Source organism: Saimiri boliviensis, chromosome 2 (genome assembly GCF_048565385.1).
Source record: "Saimiri boliviensis isolate mSaiBol1 chromosome 2, mSaiBol1.pri, whole genome shotgun sequence".
NCBI lineage: Eukaryota > Metazoa > Chordata > Mammalia > Primates > Cebidae > Saimiri > Saimiri boliviensis.
This window is the reverse complement of record NC_133450.1, coordinates 205,772,352-205,784,431: the sequence shown is the minus strand read 5'-3', so window position 1 is coordinate 205,784,431 and position 12,080 is coordinate 205,772,352. Positions and strand designations below refer to the sequence as shown.

General features: G+C 47.0%; 1 protein-coding gene across 2 annotated transcripts; it reads left to right on the top strand.

Annotated features, from left to right (window-relative positions):
* Positions 1-228: 228 nt before the first annotated feature.
* On the top strand, positions 229-11,548 carry SLC46A2 (solute carrier family 46 member 2). 2 transcript variants are annotated; one of them, XM_010335956.3, is made up of 4 exons: positions 229-1,389; positions 5,809-5,892; positions 6,587-6,743; positions 10,952-11,548. In XM_010335956.3, the coding sequence occupies exons 1-4, from the start codon at positions 423-425 to the stop codon at positions 11,007-11,009; spliced, it is 1,266 nt and encodes a 421-aa protein (XP_010334258.1). In that variant the 5' UTR covers positions 229-422; the 3' UTR covers positions 11,010-11,548. The 2 variants fall into 2 exon arrangements, with proteins under 2 accessions (XP_010334258.1, XP_003925272.1); XM_003925223.4 differs by having other exon boundaries at positions 229-1,551.
* The last annotated feature ends 532 nt before the right edge of the window (positions 11,549-12,080 follow it).

The window sequence follows — 12,080 nt, the reverse complement described above, 5'->3', positions numbered from 1 at the left end:
CGCCTGGCTGTGGGGAAATTCAGCCCCGTCAGGCGTACGTGCTCACAGGCGCAGCGTGACCCAGCGGCCCCGGGGGTGCTGGTGCCTGGAGCCAACCCTCGCCGTGCGCTCCCCCTACGCCTGGCTTCCCTGGATTGTCGCCAGCCCTACTCCGCCTGAGGTGACGAGGGCGGGGCGGAGCGAGGCCTTTTCTGGACTGAGGAGGAGTCATTCAGGAGGTCACTCAGCTGCTGGACCGGCTGCTGCCACAGGCGCTGCGTGTCCTGGCTCCCTCCGCTCACCACTCTCCGGTGCGCACCGCGGCGCACCGCGCACACTCGCTCTCTCGGACCGAACCCTGTGCTGCCGCAGCAGCCGAATTTGGGAGCATCTCCCTGTCGCTGCAGCCAGCAAGCCCATCGATCCCCCATCAGAGAGGTCACATGAGCCCCGAGGTCACCTGCCCGTGGAGGGGCCGCCTGCCTCACTTCCAGCCGAGGACCTGGATCGAGCCCGTGGTGGCCTCGTCCCAGGTGGCTGCCTCCCTCTACGACGCGGGGCTACTCCTCGTGGTGAAGGCGTCCTACGCAGCCGGAGGCTCCTCCAACCACAGCGCCAGCCCGTCGCCCCGGGGGGCTCTAGAGGACCAACAGCAGAGAGCCATCTCCAATTTCTACATCATCTACAATCTCGTGGTGGGCCTGTCGCCCCTGCTGTCCGCCTACGGGCTGGGCTGGCTCAGCGACCGCTACCACCGAAAGATCTCCATCTGCGTGTCGCTGCTGGGCTTCACGCTCTCCCGCCTCGGGCTGCTGCTCAAGGTGCTGCTGGACTGGCCAGTGGAGGTGCTGTACGGGGCGGCGGCGCTGAACGGGCTGTGCGGCGGCTTCTCCGCCTTCTGGTCCGGCGTCATGGCGCTGGGATCGCTGGGCTCCTCCGAGGGCCGCCGCTCCGTGCGCCTCATCCTTATTGATATGATCCTGGGCTTGGCGGGGTTCTGCGGGAGCATGGCTTCCGGGCATCTCTTCAAGCAGATAGCTGGGCACTCTGGGCAGGGCCTGATACTGACGGCCTGCAGCGTGAGCTGTGCCTCGTTTGCTCTGCTCTACAGCCTCTTGGTGCTAAAGGTTCCTGAGTCGGTGGCCAAGCCCCGCCAGGAGCTCCCCACCGTGGATACCGTGTCTGGCACGGTTGGCACATATCGCACTCTGGATCCTGATCAGTTGGACAAACAGTGCGCAAGGGGGGACCCCCCATCTCCTGGAAAAGCAAAAACCCATAAAACCACGATTTCCCTGCTCTTTGTGGGTGCTATCATTTATGACCTGGCGGTGGTTGGCACAGTGGACGTGATGCCCCTTTTTGTGCTGAGGGAGCCTCTCAGTTGGAACCAAGTTCAAGTGGGCTATGGTATGGCTTCAGGGTACACCATCTTCATTACCAGCTTCCTGGGTGTCCTGGGCTTCTCTCGCTGCTTCCGGGACACCACCATGATCATGATTGGGATGGTCTCCTTTGGGTCAGGAGCCCTCCTCTTGGCTTTTGTGAAAGAGACATACATGTTCTATATTGGTGAGTCTGGCACTCTTGGGGAGGCAGGACATTGCTGGCCCTCTGCATCATGGGTGTCCTAGCTCAGCCCCAGGGATTGAATCTGTTACCTAGAAGGCACAAGGGACACAAGATGATGTGCCCCTGAGTTTATCTGTAATGTATTGTTAATTATCTATATTGCAAGTGAATGTTACCAGAGTGGTGTTCATGACTCTAGTGTACCAGGGTCATGGAGGTGTGCTCAGTGGTACCTGGAGGCAGTAGGGGAGGCTTCAGGATGGTCTTCAACAGAGGAGATGGGGTCGCGTGTCTTCCTCCCCCAATCCCCTGTTTAAAGGGATGGAATTTCAAATGCGGAGCACAAAGGCTCACGCCTGTAATCCCAGCACTTTGGGTGGCTGGCGGGGAGGATCACTTGAGGTCAGAAGTTCAAGAGCAGCCTGGCCAACATGGCAAAACCTCATATCTACCGAAAATACAAAAATTAGCCAGGTGTGGTGTGCACGTGTAGTCCTAGCTACTCAAGAGGCTAAGGCACAAGAATCACTTGAACCCAAGAGGCAGAAGTTGTAGTGAGCTGAGACTGTGCCACTGCACTCCAGCCTGGGCATTAGAGTGAAACTCTGCCTGCTCCCCGCAACACCCTCACTCAAAAAAAGATGGAGGGAAATTCAAGTAATTCAGTTGAAAAGGTCCCTTAGTTAAAATCATTTGTAGTCAAGTAAGAGCTTTTTAAAAATGCATAAAAACACTCAATGAAATACCTTGCACAACCAACTTAATAAATTCCCCAAGGAAGCACCATTAAGTTTCCATCTGAGAACACAGGTCAGACAACTACAAGCAGAAAGCTCTAAATTAATGCTCCAATAGAAGTTTCTAGAATGATGCAAATAGTCACTATTAATTCTGTCCAATACAGAAGCCACTGGCTCCATGTGGCTATTGAACAGTTGAAATGTGGCTAGTGCAACTAAAGCACAGATTCATAAATTTTATGTCATTTTATTTAATTTAAATAGTTACATGGGGCTAGTGGCTATCATATCAGAAAGAACAACTCCAGACAGTTAGCTAAGGCTGGCTCTTGGCCCAGGCAGGTCACACATCTCAGAAACATCTAACAAAATGGCAAGCTAACCTCTGGTCAGTCCTCAATTGAACAGCATAGGACAGAGTACCCTCTTCTCCTTTTGCCCACCACCTCTCTCTGTCTCTCTTTAGGTTTTTGTTTTGACCTCAGCTCACTGCAAATTCTACCTCTCGAGTTCAAGCGATTCCCCTGCCTCGGCCTCCCCAGTTGTTGGGATTATAGGCGTGCGCCACCATGGCCGGCTAATTTTTTTTTTTTTTTTTGAGAAAGAAAAAAAGAATAATAAGAAAAAGAATAAAGAAGAGGAATAAAGAGAAAGAGGAAGAGGGAGAGAGAATGGGGGTATTGCTTTATTGCCCAGGCTAGAATGCAGTCTAAATATGGGTCTGCCTATAACTGTCCTTAATAATGGAGACATGAAAGAAAATGAGGGAAGAGAATAACAAACAAGGAGCCAACCAGCATTTCATTTAAACTTCTAAGTTGATATGATGTGGTACTGATAAGAGTGTATATTTTGTGTATTTAAAGTGGAGAGTTTTATAAATGTTAATTACGTTTACTTGTTCCAGATCAGAGTTCAAGTCCTGGATATCGTTGTTAATTTTCTGTCTCATTGATCTGTCTAATATTAATGTCAAAGTCTCCCACTATTATTGTGTGGGAATCTAAGTCTCTTTATTAGTCTTGTATGTCTGGGTATTCCTGCATTGGGTGCGTATATATTTAGGATCTTTAGCTCTTCTTGTTGTTGCATTGATCCTTTTATCATTATATAATGTCCTTCTTTGCTTCTTTTGATCTTTGTTGCTTTAACGACTATTTTATCAGAGGCAAAAATTGTAACTTCTGCTTTTTATTTATATATTTTAGCTCTCTGTTTGGTTGGTAAATCTTTCTCCATCCCTTGTTTTGAGTCTTTGTGTATCCTTGAATGTGAGATGGGTCTGGATGCAGCATACTGATGGGTTTTAGTTTTTTATCCAAATTGCCTGTCTTTGGATTGGGGGATTTAGTCAATATAAATTTAGAATTAATAATGATATATGTGAGTTTAATACTGCCATTTAATATTAGCTGGCTATTTTGCCCATTAGTTGATGTAAATTCTTCATTATATTGATGCTCTTTACTTTTTGGTATTTTTTAGAAAGGCTGATACTGTTTGCTCCTTTCTATGTGTAGTGGTTCTTTCAGAAGCTCTTGTAAAGCAGGCCTGGTGGTGATGAAATCTCTGAGTGCTTGCTTGTTCACAAAAAAACTTTATTTTTCCTTCACTTATGAAGCTTAGTTTGGCTGGATGTGAAATTCTTGGTTGAAAGTTCTTTTCTTTAAGGATGTTGAATATTGGTCCCCACTCTCTTCTGGCTTGTAGGGTTTCTTCTGAGAGATCTGCTGTAAGTCTGATAGGCTTCCCTTTGTGGGTAAGCTGACCTTTCTCTCTGGCTGCCCTTAGTATTTTCTCCTTCATTTCAACCCTGGTGAATCTGACGATTATGTGCCTTGGAGTTGCTCTTCTTGAGGAATATCTCTGTGGTGTTCTCTGCATTACCTGGAGTTGAATATTATCCTGCCTTACTAGGTTGGGAAAATTTTCCTGAATAATATCCTGAAGTGTATTTTCCAGCTTGGATTCAATCTCTTCGTCACATTCAGGTACACCTATCAAGCATAGATTAGGTCTTTTCACATAGTCCCATATTTCTTGGAGACTTTGCTCATTCCTTTTTATCCTTTTTTCTCTAATCTCGTCTTGTTTTATTTCATTGAGTTGGTCTTCGACCTCTGATATCCTTTCTTCTGCTTGAGCAATTCGGCTGTTAAAACTTGTGCATACTTCACGTAGTTCTTGTATTGTGTTTTTCAGCTCCATCAATTCACTTATTTTCCTCTCTAAATTGTGTATTCTTGTTAACATTTCGTCAAACCTTTTTTCAAAGTTCTTAGTTTCTTTGGATTGGGTTAGAACAAGTTCTTTTAATTCACAGAAGTTTCTTATTATCCACATTTTGAAGCCTGCTTCTGTAATTGGAACACACTTGTTCTCCCATCAAGCCTTGTTCTGTTGCTGATGAGGAACTGTGATCCTCTGCTGAGGGAGAGGCATTCTGATCTTGGGTATTCTCAGCCTTTTTTGGCTGTTTTCTTCCCTTCATTGTAGATTTATCCATCTGTGGTCTTTATAATTACCGTCTTTGTAATTGGGTTTCTGAGTGGACGTCCAACTTATTGATCTTCAGCGCCAAAATCTGAGCGACCCACTGCACCGACTAAAACAGCGGCGTTAAGATTGATGGTGCTTTTCTGACTCTGCACCAAGAACCGACGCTCCGAGGCACCAGCAAAACTGCCTCACCGGTCACAAGAGTCATGCTGGCGACCCGTGGGGCTCCTCCGCTGGGAATCTCCTGGTGCGTGAGCAACAGGAATTCATGTGAAGGTGTGGTGTCCTCTCCTTCTTTGTGTTTTAACTGGGAGCTACAATCCCGAGTTGCTAGTGATCAGCCATCTTGGATCTCTCTCTAATTTTGTATTTTTAGTAGAGACAGGGTTTCACCATGTTGGTCAGGCTGGTCTCAAATTCCTGACCTCAGGTTGATCCACCCACCTCAGCCTCCCAGAGTGCTGGCTGGGATGACAGGTGTGAGCCCCTGTGCCTGGCTCACTCGCTCGCTCTCTCTCTCTCTCTCTCTCACACACACACACTGAATCTCGATAATCAACAGAGCTTTAGAGCTCTGCAGTGGGTGCATTCATGGGACAGATTGCTGGAGGCAGTTTGCCAAAGCTCCTGGGACCATCTACCAGAGATGTTCACTAATGTCAAGGACACACACTTCTCTCCTGGAGAAACAAGGAGAGGGTCCTTGTGTCACTGTGGTGGCATCAGTTTCACTTCCCTACTAATCACTTAACTCCACCAGTAAAGACACATTTCACGCTGTCGACTGTGTCCAGCCACCTTGCAGACTGGTATGCAGCATATACAGCAGCAGCAGAGCTCAGGGGGTCACAGACTGGTCAAGGGAAGGTGCTAGTGTGTCAGCAGAGAAATGACTTCTTCCAGGTCAAGCCACATTCAGATTGCGGGGAGATGGGAGTTCTAAATGAGGCTTCTGCTAATTTCCTCCTTGGCCCAGGCTGGGCTACAGCAAGGAGTGTTCCTGTGTGATCTCTTTCAGCTCGAGCCGTCATGCTGTTTGCTCTCATCCCCATCACAACCATCCGATCAGCTATGTCCAAACTCATAAAGGGCTCCTCTTACGGTGAGTAGTGTAAGACACTTCTGCCTGGGCTGTTTCAGAGCTTCTCAGCATGAGGCACAGGCCTGCAGAAGGCACTTGAGAGAGTATCAGAAGCATCTTTGAAGACACTAGGAACACTGGTTTCCATCCAGGGCAGAGAGAGTGGAGACAGGGCTATGGGAGTGACTCAGAAAGTCAGTCACTGAAAAGCCACAGTCAAAGAAGGATTATATCATCCATAGGCCTTGGGAAGATTGAGCCGACAGAGGCAGGATTCCTAGCAAATTGAGCCACAAAGACTGAGAAGGGGCTAGGTGCAATGTCTCAGTGCCTGTAATCCCAGTGCTCTGGGAGGCCGAGGTGAGAGAATTGCTTGAGGCTGGGAGTTCAAGACCAGCCTGGGCAACATAGTGAGACTCCATCTCTACAAAATATTTAGAAATTAGCCGGGCATGGTGGCACATGCTCGTAGTCCCACCTACTCAGAAGGCTGAGGCAGGAGAAATGCTTGAGCCCAGGAGTTCAAGGCTGCAGTGAGCCAGGATCGTGGCACTGCACTTCAGCCTGGGCAACAGAGTGAGACCCTATCTCTAAAAAAGAAAAAGAGAGAGAGAGTAAGAGGGAAGGTCTCCTCAGAGCTCTCCAGAGACTTAGCTAATGGGGAGTGAGGCAGGGACAGCAATGCACTCCTGAGCAACCTCCGTCCCTTCCACAGGAAAGGCATTCGTCATACTGCAGCTGTCCCTGGCTCTGACAGGTGTGGTGACATCCACCTTGTACAACAAGATCTATCAGCTCACCATGGACATGTTTGCGGGCTCCTGCTTTGCTATCTCCTCCGTTCTCTCCTTCCTGGCCATCATCCCAATCAGGTAGGATGGCAGCAGCGTCTGCTGCTTGGGTTGGGACCCCAGTGCTTTGGTCTAGGAATGCTGGACCTTCTCCAAACCCACCATCACCACATTATTTATTTTCAGCATTTATGCAGTGAGTTCTGAGTAGGCTCTCTCACAAAGAAAAATATCTTCCTGTTTCCCAACACTAAAAATCTGGCCATTTGGGAATTCCCCAAAATCTCAAGGAAGCAGCAGGGTCCTTAGGCACTGGCTCACTTTTTGGCAGTTTTGTTATGACTAATTATACGAGTCCCACGTACTTCTTTATAACTAGAGACTGTGATTAGAAACCCTTGTGAACCATCAGAGCCCTTTTGTTCAGCTGCCTTTAGGTGAAAGCCATCAGACCTCATTTCACAGTACAGTTTCTTCCCTGTGCCCTCACAGGGCTCTGTGCTCAGTGCCACTGAAAACTCCTTCCCGCTGGACTGTGTGAGTTCCAGACAGGGCCTCGGACAGTCCCCTGGCCTTCTCTGGGGGAATCATGTCATTTGTAAAATCAGAGCCCTCAAGAGTGGGAGCCAAGAGGCAGAAGCAAGACCAGAGGAATGGAGACCACTAGCCTGGGTCATCAACAAAATGGAAAGATGGAAAGACAGCATGGAATAGCTCTGTCTTCACCCAGCCCTGTCCCGCAGGAATACGGTGGGAGCCACAAATCCAAGCCATATGTGTGACTTTAAATTTTCTAGTAGCCACATTTTAAAAAGAGAAAAGTGACAGGTGAAATTAATTTTAATATTAATAACCTATTTGACATGTAAAATATCTCCACATGTAATCAATTTACAAAATATATCAATGAGATATTTCGCTTCTTTTTTACACTAACTCTTTGAAATCCAGTATGTATTTTATGCCTACAGGACATCTCAGTTTGGACAAGTCGCATTTCAAGTATTCAGTAATCACATGTGGGTTGAGGCTCCCACGCTCGACGGCACAGTTCTCTTTAGACTGTTAGACCCTTTTAACACTTCCTTCGAAGTGAGGTTCTCTCATGCTTTTACCACTGTTGCCACACGAGAAAGGAATATATATCTCTCTCTACAAAATAAATGTATCCACAGTAAGGCACAAGGATTTGATACAGATTTGCATTTTCAAGGGACCTGCCTAGTAGCACGTGAGGCCTCTACAGATCAGTAATGACGGTATAATAGGCAGCAGAGTAGAAAATAAAGGCAGGCAGGTCCAAGGCGACAGTGAAAGCCCTTTTGGAATTCTCACATCACATCATAATACACATCTTTGCCTGAATGGGAAGTTGAGCTTCCTAAGACAGGAGCCGTCAATCATTAGGGCTCTGCATTCTTTCCTAATTGCGAAAAATAAGATACAAAGACCAAACAGCTGACAGAATGTATAGCTCAGCAGGCATGACCAGTTCTCATTCCTAAGGTACAAGGTGAGTCAGCTCTGTTTTCGAACTGTCCTACCCTGCGGGCTTTTCATGTGCTCCTGTTTTCGTGTGAGTCCTGGCTGAATGGGTTGGATTTGAGCTAGAGCTACCATGCAATGCAGACTTCTCTGGAGTCCCACTCTCTGGCCAAATGAGTAAAGGATGAGTGGTTTTTGCCCATTTAAAAATCATCCAGTCCAATTTTATTGGCAGATGGTTAACTTAGTCTCTTTAACGTAAACAAAATCCAAAAATCAATAAAAGGAAACGAGTCTTACTAGTTCATGTATGTCAAAAAAAAAAAAAATCAGGAGACAAATGAAAGCAATGGGAAAAAACAGGTAAGCAATTGATTGCTGATGCAAATAAGGCACCCGTGAGGTACACTGTTTCCCTCCATTGTAGACATGTAGCAATAGAGAAACACATGCAGACAAAGCCAGATTTTAAATTGACTGCTGTCAGTATCCCACCCACCAGAGACTATGACTCAATTAATCTGCGGTACAGCCTGGGCATAGGAAATTTTAACAGCTCTCACGGTGAATCAAATGTACAACCAAGATTTGGAATCTCTGGTGTAAAGGGAGTGTTTCCACTACCTTTCCCTTCTGCAAAATCACTAAAGAAATAAGACCCTGAAAAAGTTTCACAGCTAGGAGAGGCCAAGGCTATACCATCAATCTTCAAATGAGAGCAACAGGAAAGACCAGTAAAGCTTTCGAACCACAGGAAGAAAAGTTACATTCCAATGCCATAAAAACCCAGGCAGGCATGCCAGAGCAGAGGAGGACTCGGAGGGCAGAGGCTGGACTGGGTCAGAGTCGACATCCTCTTCCTCGATGCCACGAGAGATCCCAGCCTGTCTGCAATCCTAGGGGGCTGTGGCTGTAGCCCTTCTTGGTACAAAAGTGAGCCAATTTCATGTTACCATAAGAACTTGCTCTCTCCTATTTGCTCTTTAGACGCAACAGGGAGATGCTGAGGAAATAATTGTGAGGCTCTGCTCATCCATAACCCTCTCCCTTCATGCCCTCCAATATACGTGCACTTAACAAATGTCTCATTTTTCATTGAGAAAACAAGCCAGATGGGGTGCAATGGCTCATGCCTATAATCCCAGCACTTTGGGAGGCCAAGGTGGGTGGATCACAAAGTCAGGATTTCAAGACAAGCCTGGCCAATATACTGAAACTCGTCTTTACTGAAAATACAAAAATTAGCCAGGTGTGGCAGCATGGGCTTGTAGTCCCAGCTACTCAGGAGGCTGGGGCAGGAGAATCGCTTGAACCCAGGAGGCAGAGGTTGCAGTGAGCTGAGTTTGCGGCACTGCACTGCAGCCTGGGTGTCAGAGCAAGACTCCATCCTGGAAAAAAAAAAAAAGAAAGAAAATAGAAGCCAAGCTATCACAACAGAATATCCTGGTCTTCTCTAATCCACAACCCTATTCATTTGCATCTATCTTCTTTTTTTAATGGTAATAACAGCAAACTCTTAAATAGCCCTTACCACCCAGGTACGGCTTTCTTTCATGTATTTTAACTAATCTTTCCAAACAATCCTCTGTGGGAATTACTATTATTATCCCTGTTTTGCATGTGAGGAAACAGGCTCCAAGGTATCATATAACTTTCCAAAGTGTACACAGCTAGGAGGTGGCAGAGACAGGATTTGAATGAAGCCAGGCAGTCTCTCCCATCCACCTCATCAGGATGTTATGGGCAACAGGGAGAAGTTCAGTACTCGCAAGACTGGCATGAACCTGAAGCAAGAGAAGTTCCTTCGGACAATCTCTCTCCACTCAGTACAGCATTCTGATGCCATAAATGAATAAAAAATTTTAAGTCTACCAGTGATAAAGAGACAGCCTGATGGATGGGGAGGAAAAGGTACACCGTTTGTTACAGGACCACCTGGTTCAACTGCCCACTGCACAGTAACACACTCCAAGACAGCAGGGTTGCAGCAGAAAATGCGTTTGATGATATACAGCAGCCGAACAAGGAGACTTAAACCCACCTCCCAGGGAGGTTTGGGGATGGGCTTCTAAGGGGTCTGGATGGGTGATGGGCTAGTGTAGGGATTGCTCTGATTGGTCAAGAAGTGAGGGCTGAAGTCACAGGACAGGGAGATGAAGAAACTGCATTGCTGTGCTGAGTTGTTTCCTTGGTGAGGGTCTTCAGGCTAGGTTGGCACCAGCCATTCTGCTGGAATTCAGGATCTGAAAAACACTGGCTGGGTGTGGTGGCTCATGTCTGAAATCCCAGCACTTTAGGAGGCTGAGGTGGGTGGATCACCTGAGGTCGGGAGTTCAAGACCAGCCTGACCAACATAGAGAAATCCTGTCTCTACTGAAAATATAAAATTAGCAGGGTGCATGCCTGTAATCCCAGATACTCAGGAGGCTGAGGCAGGAGAATCGCTTGAACCTGAGATGCGGAGGTCGCAGTGAGCCGAGATGGCTCCATTGCACTCCAGCCTGGGCAACAAGAGCAAAACTCCATCTCAAAAAAAAATAAATAAATAAAATAAAATTGAAAAACACCTTAAGCAATTCTTAAGTAAAAACGTCCAGTATCAGAGATTCTAAGTGGTCAACATGCTCCTTTCAGTTAGCAGCTGCAGGGAAGTGGGTCACAGTGCAGCAGCACACCTTGGTCAATGCCTACCTATGATTTTGCCTATTGCCTGGCTTGTAATTCTCATTAACCCTGCGAGGGCAGCTTCACCTTTACCCCAGTCTGGCTTTTCTCTTGTAATTCTCTACGGTAAATTCTTACAGCATCGTGGCCTATAAAGAAGTCCCATGGTCACCATATGGAGACATTAGAGAGAAATGAAGATACTTCCCTCCAGGAGCTGAAAACACCAACCATGGCCAGCCCCACAGAAGACAAAAGAAGGGACCAGGGAACTGGTAACCAAAGCAACCCACTGCCTAAGAAATCCACGTTCCAGCCAGAGTTGGTTTCAGAATGACTTGCTATGGCTCAGCGATCCCTGGTGGATGGGAAAGGCAATTTGCTGGTGATGGAAACACGTTCTCAGCTTTAAGACACCCCTGTAGGCAGAGATTAGGTTCTGTGACAGGAGAGCATGAACTAAAGGGTTCTATGCAGGCTGCACACAGCTGTCCCAGGCCCTGCGAGAGACTTCAGACTCCAGCTACAGCAAACCTGCCCCTTTTCTTCAAGGGACTGTCTTCAGGGCTCTAAGGTATGGCTAACTAGTCACCTGAGTGCTGTGCTAAAAGCCCCAAGGAGAACTCAAAGCATGAATTATCACAGTCTGAGAGGAATGTGGAAGGGATGTTTTGTAAGTATTGCCAACAGTTTTGCATGAACAATGTATTTTAAATTAAAATAAAAGCTTGAAAAAAGATAGCTTTCTTTCTTGAGTCTTTCTTAGCTACAAACACTCAGGAGAGAGACAGAGCTCAGGCCCTTGGCTTCTGGGTAGTTTTGTTATTACTGTTGTTTACAGCGGCACCGTTTACAATAGCAAAGACCTGAAACCAACCCAAATGCTCATCAATGATAGACTGGACAAGGAAAATGTGGCACATATACACCATGGAATACTATGCCACCATAAAAAATGATGAGTTTGGGTCCTTTGTAGGGACATAGATGAATCTGGAAACCATCATTCTCAGCAAACTGACACAAGAACAGAGAACCAAACACCGCATGTTCTCACTCATAGGCGGGTGTTGAACAATGAGAACACATGGACACAGGGAGGCGGCATCACACACTAGGGTCTCTTGAGGGGGCCAAGGGAGGGACAGTGGGGTGGGATGGGGAGGTCGGGGAGGGATAACATGGGGAGAAATGCCAGATGTAGGTAACAGGGGGATGGAGGCAGCAAACCACATTGCCATGTGTGTACCTATGCAACAATCCTGCATG

Excerpts from the sequence above, each read along its gene's own strand:
- SLC46A2 (XM_003925223.4), top strand. The coding sequence starts at position 423 with ATGAGCCCCGAGGTCACCTGCCCGTGGAGGGGCCGCCTGCCTCACTTC. Across the intron at positions 1,552-5,808 it reads GACATACATGTTCTATATTG|CTCGAGCCGTCATGCTGTTT; the intron begins GTGAGTCTGGCA and ends GATCTCTTTCAG. Across the intron at positions 5,893-6,586 it reads CATAAAGGGCTCCTCTTACG|GAAAGGCATTCGTCATACTG; the intron begins GTGAGTAGTGTA and ends TCCCTTCCACAG.